This window comes from Lates calcarifer, linkage group LG18 (assembly GCF_001640805.2).
Source record: "Lates calcarifer isolate ASB-BC8 linkage group LG18, TLL_Latcal_v3, whole genome shotgun sequence".
NCBI lineage: Eukaryota > Metazoa > Chordata > Actinopteri > Centropomidae > Lates > Lates calcarifer.
Window position 1 is genome coordinate 16,922,056 of NC_066850.1, and position 16,803 is coordinate 16,938,858.

Here is a 16,803-nt window from a genome sequence, read left to right on the forward strand (position 1 = left end):
GTATGGAGCAGAATGTGGAATCATCATCTTACATAGAATTTTCTTGCTAACCTTGCCAAATATGTACTTCCAGTGAAGATTTAAGCCAAACTCCATTTAGAACCTGTGCACTTTGTATTGATATTGATATTTTATTTTAGTGGTACAGACATGCAAATTAAATGAGAAAAAAATGTGAAGCATGAACTTGAGGCTTTGCACCCCTGAGAATGTGTGGTGACAGGGTATTTGCCTACTTTATGCGGTTAGTAATTCAGCCTTGGACATGGCACATGGATCCAGAACTCCTCATTTTCTTCCTTCCATCCTTCCTCCTTTAACCCCCCCCCCCCCCCCCAGCTTCTTTCCTCTGTCTTTCTGTCTTTGCAACCATCAGCAGATCAGGAGGAAGCTATTCATTACAGTCGTTGCATCTAGAGGAGTCCGCCCCGTGCTGCTTCTCAGATCATATTTCAAACTCATAACAACTTTCAGTGAGAATAATACAGCTGTGGCAGGGAAATGAAGACATGAAATATGGAAACACAATCTCCACGGTCCCTTGTCATCAGTTTCTCACACATTTTTTAACAAAAAAAAAAAAAAGAAAAAAAAAAGAGCAGCGACAACAAAAGAGCATCGCTGCGAATGTTCAGTGGGCTCGTCTCAAACTCCTCCTGACATCTGAAGATAAGAAAGTAGAGATTTTTCTATTTGCATAGGCAGCGCTGATAATGACCATAATGGTGAGATTAGGCTTAAATGTATGCATAAGGATTTTTTGTCCCTCTCCTCCCATTTTAATTGTCTTCTGGTTTTGATGGACAAGTTTTCCAGAGAAAATGGATGCAGTTGCCAACAGAGAGTGCAAAATCTCATACACACACACACACACACACACCCTCACATCTAAATCAATATGTAGTATCTGCTGTGACACTAAGTAATTCAGCATATTGCACAAGTGCACAGGAGAACTGCTGAGCTGAAGGTTTGAACCCCTTCTCGGACCTTGACCAGTCAGAAGAGATCAAACTAAATTGACCATATTATGTGAGGCTGCTAACTGCTTTTATAGCTATGGTTTTATGGCTTTTAACTAGCTTTTATCTGATGCTGACCATTTGTTCATGTCCACAGGGGAATGGGGGGGATAATGTACAAGCAAATAGGAAAGTAATGGGGACTGCTGTCCCATTGGAAGGACCAGATGGCCAAAGGTCAGTGACCTTCATCACAACTTCCTCTCGAAGGACTATCGACATATCACCTCTCTCATCTCCTCCTCCTCTCTCTCCCTCTCATCCTCACTCTTTCATCAAAACTGCACAAGAGACTTGATTGAGCTGCTTGAGGAAGAGATAAAATGGCAGAAAGTAATCCTATGGAAAGAAGAGAGATAAGGAGGGGAAAACTGAGGCAGAACAGATGACAAGATTCCCTCCCTTGTTTCTTTCTCCCATGTTAATTACGATGTTTGTACCCCTGGGATAAGAGGCCGCACATTCGCAGCAACATTCGCGTGAATGATAGCTTGATGTCTCTGAGCAGATAAAAACTGAGAGATTTTCATCAACAAAGAGGCTGTTATGGCTTAGCAGGCTTTGACATATTGGTGTTAGCGTGAATAGGGAGGAGTGGAGAGCAGACAAAGAAAGAGGTGGGAGGGGTACAAACGAGGCCTTTCTCTTGAGCAGCGATAATCCATCATGCCTTTTCAACTTACACTTCACTCAAAATGCTTTAAAGGATTGTTTGATGTGACAGACAACATGGAGAATATTGTTAACATTTGAATTCACGGTGGGAAAAACCCTGCTTTTCACCTCCTTATGCTTTTGAAGGAATTAAAGAAGGAGAGCATTGATCTATAACCTATGTAGCAATTGTATACCCATATACCAATCCTGATTTTGTGTTTTACTGTTTCCTTCATGACTACTTAGTTATGGTATTTTCTTGCTGAATAACTGATGCACAAATGGGGAACATATCACTGGTTTTGTATGTTGACATCAGATAAAAAGGCGTAAAGACTGGTTTTCTCCCATGGACATGATGATGTCCACTTCGAGACATGGTTAGACAGTGACTGATACAAACCACAGTACACAAATTGTCCTTGTTTTTGAATCATTTCAGCACTTCATGCCAGCAACGTTCCCTCCCTCAGCCCTGGCCAGTGTGTCACTGAATGGGCACACTTGTGAGTGGGATGGATTCGTAAAGATGCAGGACACAGTACAATCAATTTAGATTCCATGAGGAAACTGGGGCACTGCCCTGGAGGGGAATTCAGACCCAGAGGAAAAATAATCAAGAGGCATAAAAAAACATCCGTGTCCTTCAGATGCAAAGCCTTCAGGCTGCTCTCCGCCTCAGACTCTTGTCATTCCACTCCGTCTTCCTCCTTTCCCTCCTGCCAAGGTCCACTTCATCACAAGCCTCACCGTGAATATGAAATATGTTTCAGATGAATGATTGCTGACTGAATCTGTGCATATTGAACTCTCAATATCTGTAATATCCTCCAATATCATTATTTTCCTCCATACCCATGGACTAATCTCTATCATAGTCTGTGGAGTGACTCTGATAGGGGAAAAAGATAGAGTCAGTAAAGAGATGAGTATGATAATGAAGGCTGAGCTTAACACTCTCTCACACCATCTGTCTGCCTGTCTTCCCATCTATATCTTGTCGATCTTTGTTCAGTTTCATTCATTGTAGAGTGCTTTATTGGCACAGTGAGGTTTTCCTTACACTGCCAAGGAAATTATATGGTAACACATAGAAAAAGGTGTAAAGACAACAAATGATTATAGAGATAGGGAGTAAGAAGGAAATTGTGTTACAAATCTCCATAATAAACTAAATGAACAAAATAGAGCTTTCATGTTTGGAATATGAATGCATTTTGTAATATATTTGCAGTTTACTGTGGAATCTATACTTTTTTGCAATTAATTGCATGTTCCTGTTTTTCATACACCATATATGTTTCATATATTTAGAACCCATACTGTGACTAAACATAGGGACCATTCTGATAATTTCACAGTGGTATTAGTAGTTCCTAGCTTATGCTGGATACAAACTGACAAGCTGTGTGCTGTTGTTGAAAATCAGATCTACAGCTTTTTACTTAAATTCATTGCAATGACTCTTTCTCTCTCCCCCTCCCTCCTTCTTTGCTTCTTCCTGACCAGCCGGAGTTGTCCGGAGCTGCCGTCCTCCACCAGGCCAGGAGGGATCAGGTAGTGGATGCCTGTCGAGTCTACAGCGCATCTAGCCGTAAACGGCGAGTCCTGACACCAGGAGACCTCAAACACCTTGTGGTGGATGAGGACCATGAGCTCATCTACTGCTATGTCCCCAAGGTGGCCTGTACCAACTGGAAACGTGTCATGATGGTGCTCACAGGTCGGGGCAAATATAGGTGAGTCTAGCACCTGTCTCACTGTCAAAGGAGCATAGGGAGTACTAGAGGCCATTCATAACCCTGTTTTACTATTCTTCTTCACTGTCCTTGTTCCTCTCTTCTACAGTGACCCCATGGAAATCCCTTCCAATGAAGCCCATGTTCCATCCAACCTGAAGACGCTGAACCAGTACAGCATTGCCGAGATTAACCATCGCCTCAAGAACTACCTCAAGTTCCTCTTTGTTCGTGAGCCCTTTGAGAGGCTGGTTTCTGCATACCGCAACAAATTCACCCTCAAGTACAACTCGTCCTTCCATAAGCGCTTTGGCACCCGTATAGTCCGGCGCTACCGCAAGAACGCCACACAGGATGCCCTGCTCAATGGTGCTGATGTCAAATTTAAGGAATTCGCGGAGTACCTGGTGGACCCTGCCACGCAGCGTGATGGCCCACTCAACGAGCACTGGCAGACTGTCTACCAGCTTTGCCACCCATGTCACATCCACTATGACCTGGTGGGCAAGTACGAGACACTGGAGGAGGATGCAAACTACGTGTTGCGGCTGGTGGGTGTTGGCGACTCCCTGCACTTCCCAAGCTACGCCAAGTCCACTCGTACCACAGATGCCATGACAGCCCAGTTCTTTAGCAATATCAGCACTCAACAGCAGATCCAACTCTACCAGCTTTACAAGTTGGACTTCCTCATGTTCAACTACTCCACACCCAGCTACCTCCGGCTGGACTAACAGAAGACAGAGCTGGGACTCTGAGAATGGTTGCCCTGTTTAAGGAGAGGCAACAAAATGAGTGAAGGGCAGAGTTTTTTGAAAGCAAACTGATTTAAAAAACTGTCATTGTACCTTGCGGGTGTGGAGTCTGGAAAGAACATATAAACAGATGCTGAAAGAAAGAAAAGTCATGCGTGCTTGTCTGGGCATAAATGGGAGGATGTCCAATCAACTCTGGGTGATACAGAAAGCACTGATTGGAAAATGTGGGATAAATGGATTAAACGCATGCAAAGACTAAAATGTGTGGGTGAAGCAGGTCTTCAAGATGTTTTAAAAGCAGAACTTATCCTCAGAGGACGGACTTAAAGAGGGACTCTCCTGATGATGTTCCCTACATGTTTAAACAAACTGTTGACAAATTAGGCTGCTTCAGATTCTGCAAAGTAAACAGCAGCCTCGCACGCACCCTGACCCCAATGCATCGTGGGAACTAAGCTTATCTCCCCCTCGCCCAGATCAATAGAGAAACTCCGTCAAATTGTAAGAGACAGTTCATGTCCTTCGCTGCGCTGCCAGCATGGTGTGTTAGCACCCATAACCCTTTCCCTCATTACATTCATACATTTCAAAGAGAAACTGGCTTGTCACCGCTCAAGGACACCCTGTAATGGATGGCTACTGACTTCATTCTCAAGACCTCTTCAAGTGTATGGTGGCTTGGCCTTCAGCCAACAGTTTAGACCAAACAAGTTTTCTCCCTGGTCTCTGTTATTAAAATGTTGGCAGAAGGGACCTCTCGTGTTACACACTGAGGACCCTGTAAAATCAGAGGTGCCTGCTGCAGCAGAGAAGAATGGAAGTGATTAATAAATCATTGCCTGTAACAATCCATGAGCTACAGGATGTGGTTAGAAAGGTACAGGATGCGGTCAGATGATTTGGGCGCACCAGCTGGGAGCGCAAAGTCTGCCACTGAGTTAAAGATAAGGGATAGTCTGTATGGATGTGAAAGGATTACATCACATCCAGGGCCACACCCTCAAAGCCCTTGTTCCAATGACCAAACATGTCTTTCAGTAAATTAAGATTATCCTTTTGTCTACATGCTTAGTTTTGTTTTTACTGAAGCATTGCTGCGAGCAGCAATTACAAAATATTATTTAATTTGCTTTGTTCATTAAATTAAGAGAAAGATTTAATATTTTGTTTTCCTGGGCTGATGAACATTTTAAAAGATTTTTAAAGTTGAACTGTTTTGTGAAGAGTTTTGTCATGTTGATTTCTTTCTTCACAACTTGCCTCTGATGCCACTACATCATTAGTGCATCACAGCAGTTTCATTTCTGAATGGGTGTATGGTACATTTCAGCCCATGGCTTTGTTCCTCTGTGTCTGAGATCATCAGTAATTTGTGGGTGAGTTTCTATTTCAAACAAATTGATGCCAAAATGGCTGTGAGAGTCTTAGAGTTCCACACTCAGTGTTCAGTGCACATCATGGCCCTTAAGCAAATTCGTGGGATGATTACCCCATCTCCAGCCATAACATGAGAACTAGCCGCTGCTCTTAGTGTACATATCAATACCTACAGCCCACATCACAGAATCACAGACTGTATCTCATACTGTAATGTGATTTATGTTAGCGATTCTAAGCAATGTCAAGGTTAATAACTGCACTCTCCATCATGCTGTGAATTGGATTACTGGCTGTTGTGTAAGCATTATACAGAAGGGAGAGGAGGGAGAGAGAGAGAGAACATCTGACCTGTCTCTCTCATACTGAAGAGAGAGAGAGAAAGTCATTTTGTTTTTTGCACCTCCTCTAAACCACTCCAACTTCAAAGTAATATTTTTAGGATAAACTGCATCTCTTTGTTGCACTTTAGAAGAAGAAATATATTCTTATGTGTTTGAGCATGCTGTATTTCTCTCTCTCTCTGTTACCAAGCCCTAGTTTAAAAGCAAAAGTAAGGGTTATTATTGTTCTGTCTATTACTCCTGCTGGTAATGATAACATTTAACTCTAAAAATTCAGTGTAGAGAAGTTGCTGATACTAATACTGTTTGACAATTCTGGATTGCCAAATTCTGGCCCTGGAGCCCCAGACCCCCCAAGGACCCCAAAAGCCCCACATTATATGATTACCAATTGGTTTGTGGTAATTTGATTAATTGTAACTTTTTTTGGGAATATGGGGATATGCACCACTAAAACACAAAACTAACTGACGTGATATAGGCAGGTTGCACTTAAATACCTGTTGAGGCCCTCATGTCAAATTTGCTTACACAACCCAATATGACAAATTCTCAGAGATGCTTTAAAATCTGTATAATCAGTATACACACAGTATGGCACTTTGTGTAAGACCTCAATTCAGAGAACAAAAAACTCCCAGGACAGACATCCAGCAGTGCTCTGTGTACACAGTAGACCAAAGCAGCATTAGTAGAATTACAATGGAAAACCAGAATTACAATATCATATAAATGAAGTAGTTATTTCATGTAATAAGTTCAAAAGACCTTCATTATTATATCTCTGTGCTTATATGGTGCATATAAATGATGTGTGTCAATTCAAAGCAATCCAGAGGCTATGTAATATACTAGCATAAGAATGCTGTACAGAATGCACAAAGACAAGGGGTTAAAGGGGAACCCCAGCAACTCATTTCTGGCTCCTTGAAGCTACACAAACTTTTGTAAATAACAAAGTTGCTTCCTTGTGCAGGTTTGAGCTACTGTACTTTAAAGGTGCACTCCGCAGATTTTATTTTTAAATCAAGCGTGGTTTACCTGTCATTATTAGTGCTACTCAACCCATGAAGAGAGTTGTGCAATGTTTTTTTCGGCTTCGGCTCTGGGAGCTTCCTCATAGCTTTTATGGATTTTTGTCAGAGGTCCTGGTTACAACAAACTGGGGGGTTAAAGACTTGGGTGTACAGGCAAGGAGGATCAAATGAAAAATGCTATTGGGAAATACAGAATTCCATGTTTGTGGTGCTTGACTTGCTCAAGTCAGGATATACAGGCTGCTGCTTTGATTTTGACCATTCTATTTTAATCAGTTTCTCCTGACTTTGGAAGTGCAACACTTAATTTTTGGAGTAGCATCTTTAATCTAACTTGGCGACCGTATAGCTTTGCAGTACAGGAAATGTTTTTAGTAGACAGTTTACCTAGGTATTTTACTTTCAGACTGATAGTTAGGCAAACTCTACTTGTTTACTTGATAGCTCGTACTGCAATTCCAGGATGGCTTCTCTATAAAGTTTTTCTTGTGGACCCCATGTTTTTAAATGAAGCTGAGTGAGTGAGATGTCAGCAGAACTGACAGGTGATAACCAAATCTTATATTATAAACAGACACACTCCAGTGGATGTTCCAGCTAGCTTTTGAAGAATTATTACTGTACATGTGTGCACATGCCTGTGTGTGGTTTGTAATGAGAGAACAATCTTCTGTTTTTACCCTCACACAGACATCTGGCTTTAATAAAGAAGAAACCCTCCTGGTCTTGCCTGTAGCCCTGGCCCTCATCCTCCTGTAGGAACAATGGCTGTATTCTCAGCACAGCTTCCTCACATTAGCACTCCTGCTGATGTTGATGCCACGCAGCATCTTACTCAGCAGTTGTAGGCAGAGGCACGGATGGGCACAGCACCTCTCCCCTTTAACACACAGACTGAGCCTCAGCTTAAACTGCTCATTCAGCCCCTGGATGGAAGACGAACGATACACAAAGGACCTCTTAGCCTGCAAACAAGCTATTACAGAGGCCTCTGTTTTCCTCGCTCAACCTCATTTCAGAAGTGGCCTCCTTTATAAAAAACACAGACACAAGTCAGTGTTGATGATCCCCACCATCCCTGCAGGAAAAGGGCAGCCTGCTTAAACAAACAGAGCTGGTATAAAATCCCCACTGGGAACTAAGCGAGCACCAAGCGGCCCCGGCTGACTCTCTGCCTCACATGTAAACAAACGATCGTAGTTCGAATGCTTTTGTCCCTATTCTTAACTCATCAGTCTGCATTAAACCCAGGCCTGTTCACTGCCCAGTCGTCTCATACTGTAGGGGTGTTTATGGGTTTATTTCTGCTGTTTTTGGACGACGTCTATCATTAGACTGAATTATCAATTTGCTGTTTTGCTGAAAGGAACACAGGAAGTCCTCTAAACATATCTGATGACGTTTTTCTCTGGATGATGTCATATGTGCTTATTTCTTCATTTTGTTATTCATGCACAGATTTACACATCTTTATACACAGTAAAACATAGTGTCATAGCAGGTAGATCATTACCAATGAAAGGGATACTCTGACATTTTGGGAAATATCTGTATTGCTTTTTTGCTGAAAGTTGGATGATAATATCCGTCAGATATGGAGCTACAGCCAGGAGCCACCTAAACTAAGCTAGCTGCATTCACCAAGAAAGCAAACAAGTGTATTCCCCCCAAAATGTTGGACTTTGTAGAGCAGAAATATCTTAGAGTATAAAGGAAAAAAAGATTTCTCTAGTTCCTCAGGTTTTGTTTTGGATCATTTTTGTCACCAAAAATGAAACATATGAAAATAAATTCTACCAGAAATATCATCACATCTCATATCATCAGTACAGGGGGACAAAGCCAGGAACCTCTGATCAGCTTCTCTCTCTCTCTCTGCCTGTCGTTTTTCTGACATATCTACAGTCCCAAAGCAGGATGTTTTTGTACAGTGTAGACATAATGTTTTTCCTTCTGCTGATGTTTTTGGAGCTGTCATGTTTGGATGTTATATTGATTAATTTCTCTAGTTGCCTCACACACACACACACACACACACACACACACACACACACACACACAATGTATGGCACTTTTATCTCTCTGTGCCTTTCATTTACAGCAACACAGAGACACAGAGACGTTTCAGAACACCTTCCCTCTGTGTCGCCTGGGCCTTCCTCCATACGTACATACACACAGACATACACACATACACACATACTTATCACTTGGTCTATGAATGACAAAAAACAAAGAAACAGCAGTACGTTTTGCTTGAAGGATAATTCTAGTATATTACAACAGGTCAGCTGTTGAGATCTGGGAACACAGGAACATTACAATCAGACAGGCTGAAAATGAAACCAACATTTATCCACTTAATTCAGAGGATGAACCAAAAGGGATGAACCAATCAGGGCTTTGTATACAGGATTGTCATCCTTTTACCTAGCTACGTCTAACTAGAAATGGAGGAATCTCTGTCTGTCTGAAAACAGCTCATCCGACTGACTTCAAGATTTGTTGTTGTATTGCTGAGGAAACAGGGAGGTGCAGTGTCCACTGTGAAGTCTTTTGGATGACATGTTGGTGAGAAAATCAACAGACAGAGATTCCTCCATTCATTTTAAACCACAAAATAAAAATTACATTAACTAGTGCAGTGCCTGTTTCTTTCATTAATTTTAAACTGGACCTGCTGTTCTCTTTTAAATTGAGACATCATCACCCTTTGATGATGTCAAAGGTCACGCTCCAGTTTGACAGACACTGCGCTAGTTCATGAAAAATAGCAGACAGACAACATACGCTCACAGCAAAAATAAAAACTATTGGATCTTACTGAAGAATGTTAGCTGTTGTTCAGCTTCACGGCATGAACACAGTGTCAGGCTGTCAGATTGTCTTTTGTAAACATACATCACAGTTTACAGACCAACTGCTGGTTTTCACTTCAGCCTGCTGGACCACACAGACTTTTGATAATCTGACTAAACTGTTGGCTCTGACTACGCATGTTCCTCTGATGGCTCATGTTTCTTGCCCCTTCCATATTTTGTTGTAGTGCTATTGCCTGTGTCCCTGATCTCAGCAATTCATTTCTTATGAATTATGACAGAATTGTCCTCCAGACAAGCTGCTTCAAGTGATTTCTACCAAGAAGCTTGATGCTATTTTTGATAAGTTCTTTGTTGTTTACAGAGCAACAGTAAGAAACATGTTGTGTCCTTCAGGTGTCCCGCACATGCCCAGTGGAACACATTGAAGTGACAAACAAATGAACATGTTATCACATGTTAACAGAATATGTTAGATTAGTCCACATTAACGGGGCCGTGGCTTCCGTGAGACAGCTAGGTTTCATCTTGAGCGGCCTCCTTTGTTAAGCAGAGGTGCTTATGGCACCTTCACATGCTGCCAGATGGTGTGGATATTGTGGTGTAACCTGTACAGTAATGTGTGTGAGTAACCTTTTGAAGAATGAGTCCTAGATCAGCTGTGTCTGTGAATTTATACCATGTCATCAGCATTTTTCACCATTGTGTCTATCAGAGTGCCTAATGTGCTGTAACTACAAGTGGAGCAGCTGGATAATGGCTGCATGAGCGTTTGAAGGTGGTGTATATGTGTGTGTGTGTGCGTGTGTGCGTGCGTGTGTTGACACTCTGTGCTGTACCCGCTCTGCCTTAGAGGGAAGGCGAGACTCATTCAAACAGGCGCCATTTATTTATTTATTTATTCTCAGACAACTACCAACACTTCTTCGTCGCTATCACCATGGCAACACACCTAAACTCTCTGTATCTCTCATTTCCTCCTGGGACAGCCTCTCGCTGTCCTGTTGTACTCAGTTCATTTTCAGGCATACTCACTGAAATCATGAATAATTGAGTGTGTGCTGTGCACTGAGTGTGGGAGAGTGGTGTTGATCCTGCAGCAGCACAACCCCACCGCTCATCCCGTCTGATGTTTTCACAATAAAATAACACTGAAAACTCACAGTGTCTCGCATTGCTTCTTTCATGAGTGGATGTCAAATATGAAGCAGTACATATCAGCTGTGCATGACCTCTGACACAGAAAATGCAGCTGCCATATTTCAGTCAGAATAGAAGCTAATGATGGAACTCGAGACGTTATAATACACTTTATTGTGATTATTGGTAAACATACTGTAAGTATAGAAGAAATGAAGCTTTTAGTTTAAGCTCAAGCAGAAGAACAATTAGATCTCTGTTCTAATGCAGTGATTTCACTGGGACTCATTCCTGTCAGCCAGTAATCATCATTGCTAAAGGATATTACATCTCTCTGCTGTCATTACAGTCTGTGCTGCCTCACCCCACTGCACAACACCATCACCAGTTAAGACCCAGTCTATGGCTCCCCAGGGGCGGGGGGGGCTCTGAATGACTCTTATTTATAAATTGACAGGTTCTGATGATTTATTAAACTGAGGCGTCTGCACACTTGTGGTCTTTTTTTCTGATTGAAATTAATTGCCAAGTGCCAGGGGAATATATTCCCTAATTCACTCATTCACTACTCTCTATAATAAAAGTTTTATAGCAGTAAATTGAGAACTTGGTGACTTGTTCGACTTGGTAATTTTGCATCATTACTGACAGGTGTGGGGTTACACAATGGGGCTGTCATATAGCAGCAGCTATTTCAGGAGCCCTTGGTTCCAGAAGTTAAAGTCTCATTCATTTAAAAATGCTGTGCCTGTGGAACCTGCAGGACTAACACTAAACTACAGCTTTTATTCATGTTCATCACTGACTCATACACACACAAATCAATGGAACAACTGATTTCCAAAATTGATCTGTTTCTGTCTCTGTCATCCTCTCCTTCTTCTCATCTCCACACACACACAAACGCACACACCCTCACACACAAATAGAAGTATCAGCCATCTGCCCTATAGATACATATGACATCAGTCATGTTCACATCTGTAGATTCATGAGGCTCAGCAGTTCTGTGAATTGTAGTGTAAGTCTGAATATGTCAAAGTATGTCAAACATGCCTCCTCACCTAAACAGCAGGACCCACACATGTATCTCCAAAGTGACACAGCAGCTGTTACCTCATTATTATTTATAATTATGAATTATGTGGACATGCAGACTGATTGGTAATGACAGTGACAACAAACCACGTACTTTCCTCTATAACTGCCTCTACAAACATGATAGATGTCCTACATAGGTCCTAAATGAATACAGCCAAACAGAAGTCATCCTCAGGATGAACTCTGAACTCTGATCCATGCCTTCTCCAATTTAATGAAATTCTGCTGATTGCACCAAAACAGCCAGGCCTTCCACTGTTCAGAATAGCTGCCTCCATTAGCAGCTAAAACAATCAAAGTTAACCTTCTTAAAGGCAGTGAAGTGAAGCTGTAGACTTCTAACTTTACATTGAGCGTTGTTTTTAGGAACAATTTTAAGTGTAAAAACATTTCTCTGTGTGGTTCATGTATTCCTATCATATAACACACCTTACACACAGTTAAATATCCATCACCACAGCCAAACTTATAAAGCTTGTAACTGCAGGAGCATGCACATGCTCTTCAATACTGTGTGTGGAACTCTAGAGCAACAAAATATCTGTAGATGGAGTGAGGTCAGAGGAGAATGCTCACACTGACCTGGAGCTGACAAATAACTGTGGAGAGCAGAGGAACATCTCAGAACACACAACATGTCCAACCTTAAGGCAGATGAGCTACAACAGCAGACAACAAGAACACATCCGACCAATCGAATATCTTGGCTAACAGAACCCAGGATTGAGCATGAGTTGTATCCTCCAGTAGCACACGCTGTCTGTGATGCACCTGGTAGTTCTAAGCCGTGGCTCATTAAAGCTGCAGCAGCTGTGTGCGTATCCCCGCCAACGTCTCTGTCCTCCTCTGAGCCAGCACCGCCTCTCCGCAAAGACCCCCCATCTCTCTCATTACTCCACCGCCAAGCCCTGCTGCATTCAGCAGTTCCTTCAAAGTGGCCCACTTTACAGATGGTCCTGGGTCCAAAAACTACCAGATGAAAAAATAGTAATAATAAAACAAAAAGTAAAATAAAAACACCCTTGATTTTAATAGCTGTAGCTTCATATTTAGCAGATATGAGTGTTATCAATGTGAACGTAACTTTGACAAAGAAAAAGAATAAACATACTGACTGATTTCTAGAAAGCAGCTATAATTGATATTTTTAGAATAAGAGTTTATCAGGTAGGTTCATGAGCCTTTATCACATTTGATGGCTTGAATTGTTGGGTCTCTGTAATTATCTATCTACAGAGTACGGTCTAGACCTGCTCTATATGAAAAGTGCCTTCAGATAACTTCTGTTGTGATTTGGCGCTATATAAATAAAACTGAAGTGATTTGAATTGAATTGAACCTACATGAGATTCATCAGGTGGACACAGACACCTGCTCCAAAGCACGAATGACCATGTTATTCTGTAACTGCTGGATGTGGAAATGAGATTGATTTTATACATACAGAAATTTGACCTCTTGGGCAGTGAACACACCAGCTAGGAGCAAAGAGCACATACACACTTAGAGCAGTGGGAAGCCACAGCTGCGGTGCTGACGGAGCAGTCGGCGTGCTTGGTGCCTTGTTCAAGGGCACTTCAGCCCACTTCATTTCATTATTCTCCTGTGAATCAAATCAGCGATCTTTTCAGGCCCAAGCATCTTCTCTAAGCTAGAAAATCCATCTAAATTTGTCAAAGATCTGTGAGACTCTTCAACCACAAAAATGATCCAATACAGACATAATGTCTAATGCCATGTAATGTGGAAGTGGAAGTTCACTGCTCAAGTTCACAAACCAATCCACACTGAAACAGTGACGTGTCTAACCTCTGTTTAGACCTCAGACTACCACCCAGGATAGTCAGATAGACAGCTGTGCTATAGCTGGACATCCATTAATTATAGGCTTGGTGGTTCAGCTCCACATGTCCAAGTCCTTGGAAGACACTGAACCCCACATTGCATCATTGCTCCTGATGAGCAGGCAGTGTGTGTGTAGGTGAAAGTAACACATAAACGCACTGCATTTACCATGAAGTGTCAGCGCTCGACCTGAAACAGAACCTGTTTGAACACCTTTCTACATCTCCACACAGTAACACTGGTGCTGTTATATTTCCACACTCCATGTGTCCTGCTGTAAACAGGAAGTGAAATGACAGGGACCCCCCCCCCCCCCCCCCCCCCCCCACATACATATTCAGACATACACAGAACTGACAGGGTTCCTCCTCAGGGCTGACCTTGTGGTTTAGACTCTTAAATATACATCGCCCTTCCTATGATCCCCTATGACACACCCTGTCATTAGAGAGTGGCCAGCAGCAACTGGTGAGTGTGTATGTGTGTGTTTGAGTCTAGAAAAACAGAAAAGCAGCTTCATATTCCAACTGAGGAAAAAGCCAGGTTGTCACTGGTCTCTTCTGACACAATAAGCTGCCTCATATTCTGTCATCTTCATTAAAGATTTGGTTTTCCCCTGTAAATAAACAAATTCCCAGATTCTATGTGACACAGTTCAGATCTTTTCATTGCTTTAAGTCTTGAATTTCTTGATCTAGTTCCCTTTAAAAGGCTGGGGGACTGAATGTAGTCTTAAATCAAATCTCCACAAGGGCAGCTTTAACTTCAGACACTCTTCTAATTTGGTGAAGATGAGCACCACATGCCAAACAAGAACTTGTTAGATTTAAACATTGGTTCACATAAGCCTTGATTTGGAGTTTATGTTTATGTCTATTTTATTTTAGCAGGGATAATCCACATCAATTAAATGAGCACTTGGGTGTATCATGTAAATATACAGGCTATATACATACAGGCTATGCTGGCATGCTGTTTAAAATCAGACAGCTCTGTGTGGTTCCGTGTACACAAACAAAGGTGGCGTATTGTCCTTGACACCAATATTGCGCGATCTCTGTGTAAAATGGGCTTCTGTCTCTTCTCTCTCTGCTTGACTGCAGGAGGAAGCAACAGTTCTTTCCCCAGCCTCAGGGGCCAGCTCTGCTCTCTCTGTGAAAAGGCCTGCAAGAGACCTTTTTATCAGCGGCAACAATGCAAGTGCCTGGCTTGCTAAAACTAAAAAAAGGAACTGGGCCTTACCCTTAGATAACATCACACAGCTAAGAACAGGACAATTCAAACTTTTGTATTCACTGATGTTGGGCATTGGTAGGTGTAATTGTTTATTTGGTACTGGCTAACAGCAATATAAATATAAAACATTAATATTAATAATATAAACATACCATTGCATAAAGTAATAGGATTTAATTTATGTTAATGCTGTCTCTTGAACAGCAGCAGATTAGAGAGGGCTCCTGCTCTCTTGATGAGCCGGGCAGAGAGATAATTTAAGTGGAGCTCCTGGTTTTATACAGCCTGGTGATATCACGGGTCCTCAGCCATAGTGACCAATTATAGCAGGAGTTGGGGAATTTTGAAAAGGTGAAAGGGCCTCAGGAGTCTCGTCCTCCATTATGGCCCTACACTGAGCTCTGATGTTGCAGCCATCTTTGATTCTTTGATTGATCTCGCTCGAAGCTTCAGTTCGCTGTGTCCCAAATCAGGTCCTTGAGTCGGCTTAATCTCTATCCCCAATCTGTTTCCAGCTTTGTTTTGGCTGCTGGTTATTTATCTATTCAATTCATGTGTGGTCACATGCAAGCATGTAGCCTCCATACAGCAAACTGTTACAGTACAGTTCAGATAAGGTCTGACTAAAGATCAGACATAGGTTATCCTGTGTCCTTGTGTTCTCATGCCAGAGCGCTTACTATAGGGATGAGAAAAATTCTGGGCCGTGCAGATGAATTTCAACACTAGCATGGAACATGTGCTGACTCACTGCATAAAAAAACACATTGGATGGTTTTCATGCCTTTTTATCACAGATAACATCAGATTTACCGAGGCTTCCAATTTAGGTTTTCCCATGACCGGGACAAACAGGCTCATGACCTGTATGTTGAAGGTCCAGGTTCACACCAGTAACTTTTGATTCCAAACCCCACGTCTCTAACCACTAGGGCACTGTTGCACCCTCTAACAAAACAACTAAGAGATGTTTTTCTCTGCCTTTGAGCAAGACACTTACTCCTCAGCTGCCGCACACTTGTCAGCAATAAAAAACTCCACAAGTGAGAGGGAGGATTTTACTGTACAGCATCATGGCATGGTTAGTCAGTTTTTCATCCATAATGATAAAAAGTGTTGGCAGGATATCCAGAGTGAATTATCTGATGTGATGATAAATCACCCACTGATTTATGCAAATTCTGACATTTAGTGTTGAGGGCTAAATGAACAGAATAGAGGCGGATTGCTTCCTTCATATCCCAGGCATTATTGTGCACTGAGGGTTAGCGTTGCCATAAAAATGTCATCTGTCATCAAGAGGGAGAATTTAACACATAAGGTGGCCTCGTGGTCAGAGAGACTGAGCTTTAACTGGAGGATGTCAGTGTCCTTCAGCAGGGTGAAAACACTGAATCTCTGCCAAACAGGAGCCACTGCAGCTGAATGTCAAAGGAGTAGGTCACACCAGAAGAATATCATAACATAATCAAGTTATTTCAGTAGTAATAGAAGTATATGCAGAACCTCCATTTTGCATTCAAGTTACAGTGACAAGGAAAAGTAAGTGAAGCCTGTGGAATTACCTGGTTTTCTGCCTTAACTGGTCATAAAATCTGATCTGCTCATAATCTAAGTCACAAATATAGACAGAGACAATGTGCTTCAGCCACTGAACACGCCCATTAAACATTTTCTCCGACTAAAATCCAAAGAACTTGTAAAAACTGGAATGAACTACGTGATGTT

General features: G+C 42.0%; 1 protein-coding gene across 2 annotated transcripts in view; it reads left to right on the forward strand.

Moving 5' to 3' along the window:
* Nucleotides 1-10,915, forward strand: part of chst11 (carbohydrate (chondroitin 4) sulfotransferase 11) — a 72,220-nt gene extending 61,305 nt beyond the window's left edge. For both annotated transcript variants that reach the window (XM_018697161.2, XM_018697162.2), the window contains exons 3-4: nucleotides 3,189-3,418; nucleotides 3,528-10,915. In XM_018697161.2, the coding sequence (XP_018552677.1) occupies nucleotides 3,189-3,418; nucleotides 3,528-4,152 (855 nt within the window). In that variant the 3' untranslated portion in view covers nucleotides 4,153-10,915. The remainder of the gene's footprint in view (nucleotides 1-3,188; nucleotides 3,419-3,527) is intronic.
* The last annotated feature ends 5,888 nt before the right edge of the window (nucleotides 10,916-16,803 follow it).